This window comes from Dipodomys ordii, unplaced genomic scaffold, assembly GCF_000151885.1.
Source record: "Dipodomys ordii isolate 6190 unplaced genomic scaffold, Dord_2.0 Scaffold315, whole genome shotgun sequence".
NCBI classification, from domain to species: Eukaryota; Metazoa; Chordata; class Mammalia; order Rodentia; family Heteromyidae; genus Dipodomys; species Dipodomys ordii.
In genome coordinates, this window is record NW_012267531.1 from 118,890 (window position 1) to 119,798 (window position 909).

The following is a 909-nucleotide window of genomic DNA, read 5'->3' on the forward strand; positions in this document are numbered from 1 at the left end:
GCTGTCCCTCAGCTCTTCACCTCAAGGCGAGCGCTCTACCACTTGAGCCACAGCGCCACTTCCGGTTTTCTGGTGGCTCATGGGAGATCAGAGTCTCACGGGCTTCCTGTCCAGGCTGCCTCTGAACCGGGATCCTCAGATCCTGCAGAGACGCTAGGATGACAGGCGTGAGCCACCGGTGCCTGGCTTGCGGCTTCCTTTTAAAACAAAACAAACACGGGCAGTGTGTAGCAACCCGCTGCCTCTCCTGAGGAAGCAGGTGCTGGTGTGCGGTGTTTTACAAGCTGTGTTTCCGTAGGGGTCAAAGAAGGTGGCAAGAGGAAGAAGCAGAAGCAGAAAGAGGAGTCGAAGAAGAAGAAGCCGACCAAAGGGAACCACTAGGCTGGACTTGCTGCAGTCACCAGCCCCGCCCCCGCCCGCCTGCGCCCACGTGTGGCCGCGCCCGCGCCCGCAGCAGCGTCTGCTCGCTTAGTGGCATTGTGAACGCGCGCTCACGATCGGTAGGATCAGGGCATCAAGACAGAGGTGACAACCGCGGGTGGCCTGGCAGCTATTTGGGACACAGCCTCGACTTTGTTACTCTGCTTTTCTCCAGCACTAAATCCGTGAGCGTTTTCCTCTTGAATTGCAAGGATTTGTCTTGTTCTTTGCAGCTGAGATATTGTGGTGGTAGAAGTTCAGTGAGCCGGGCCGACTCCACACGGGAATACGATTAGGTACTCTGTAACTTAAGAGAAACTTACACTGCCGGTACTTTTTTGCCCACAGAAATCTGACAGCGCACTGTCGGCTATCTTAGTGGCTTCACAGATAAGACCCTTCCTGTAGTTGTCATCCTCTCCAAGTCCAAATTTGACTGCAAGTCTTGCTTAATTTTTGCTAAATCTCATCTTTCTCGGATCTATAATT

General features: G+C 53.8%; 1 protein-coding gene across 1 annotated transcript in view; it reads left to right on the plus strand.

Moving 5' to 3' along the window:
* Positions 1-698, plus strand: part of Dnajb6 (DnaJ (Hsp40) homolog, subfamily B, member 6) — a 77,148-nt gene extending 76,450 nt beyond the window's left edge. Inside the window, exon 10 of the mRNA XM_013036631.1 lies at positions 299-698. Coding sequence (XP_012892085.1) covers positions 299-381 — 83 coding nt within the window. The 3' untranslated portion in view covers positions 382-698. The remainder of the gene's footprint in view (positions 1-298) is intronic.
* The last annotated feature ends 211 nt before the right edge of the window (positions 699-909 follow it).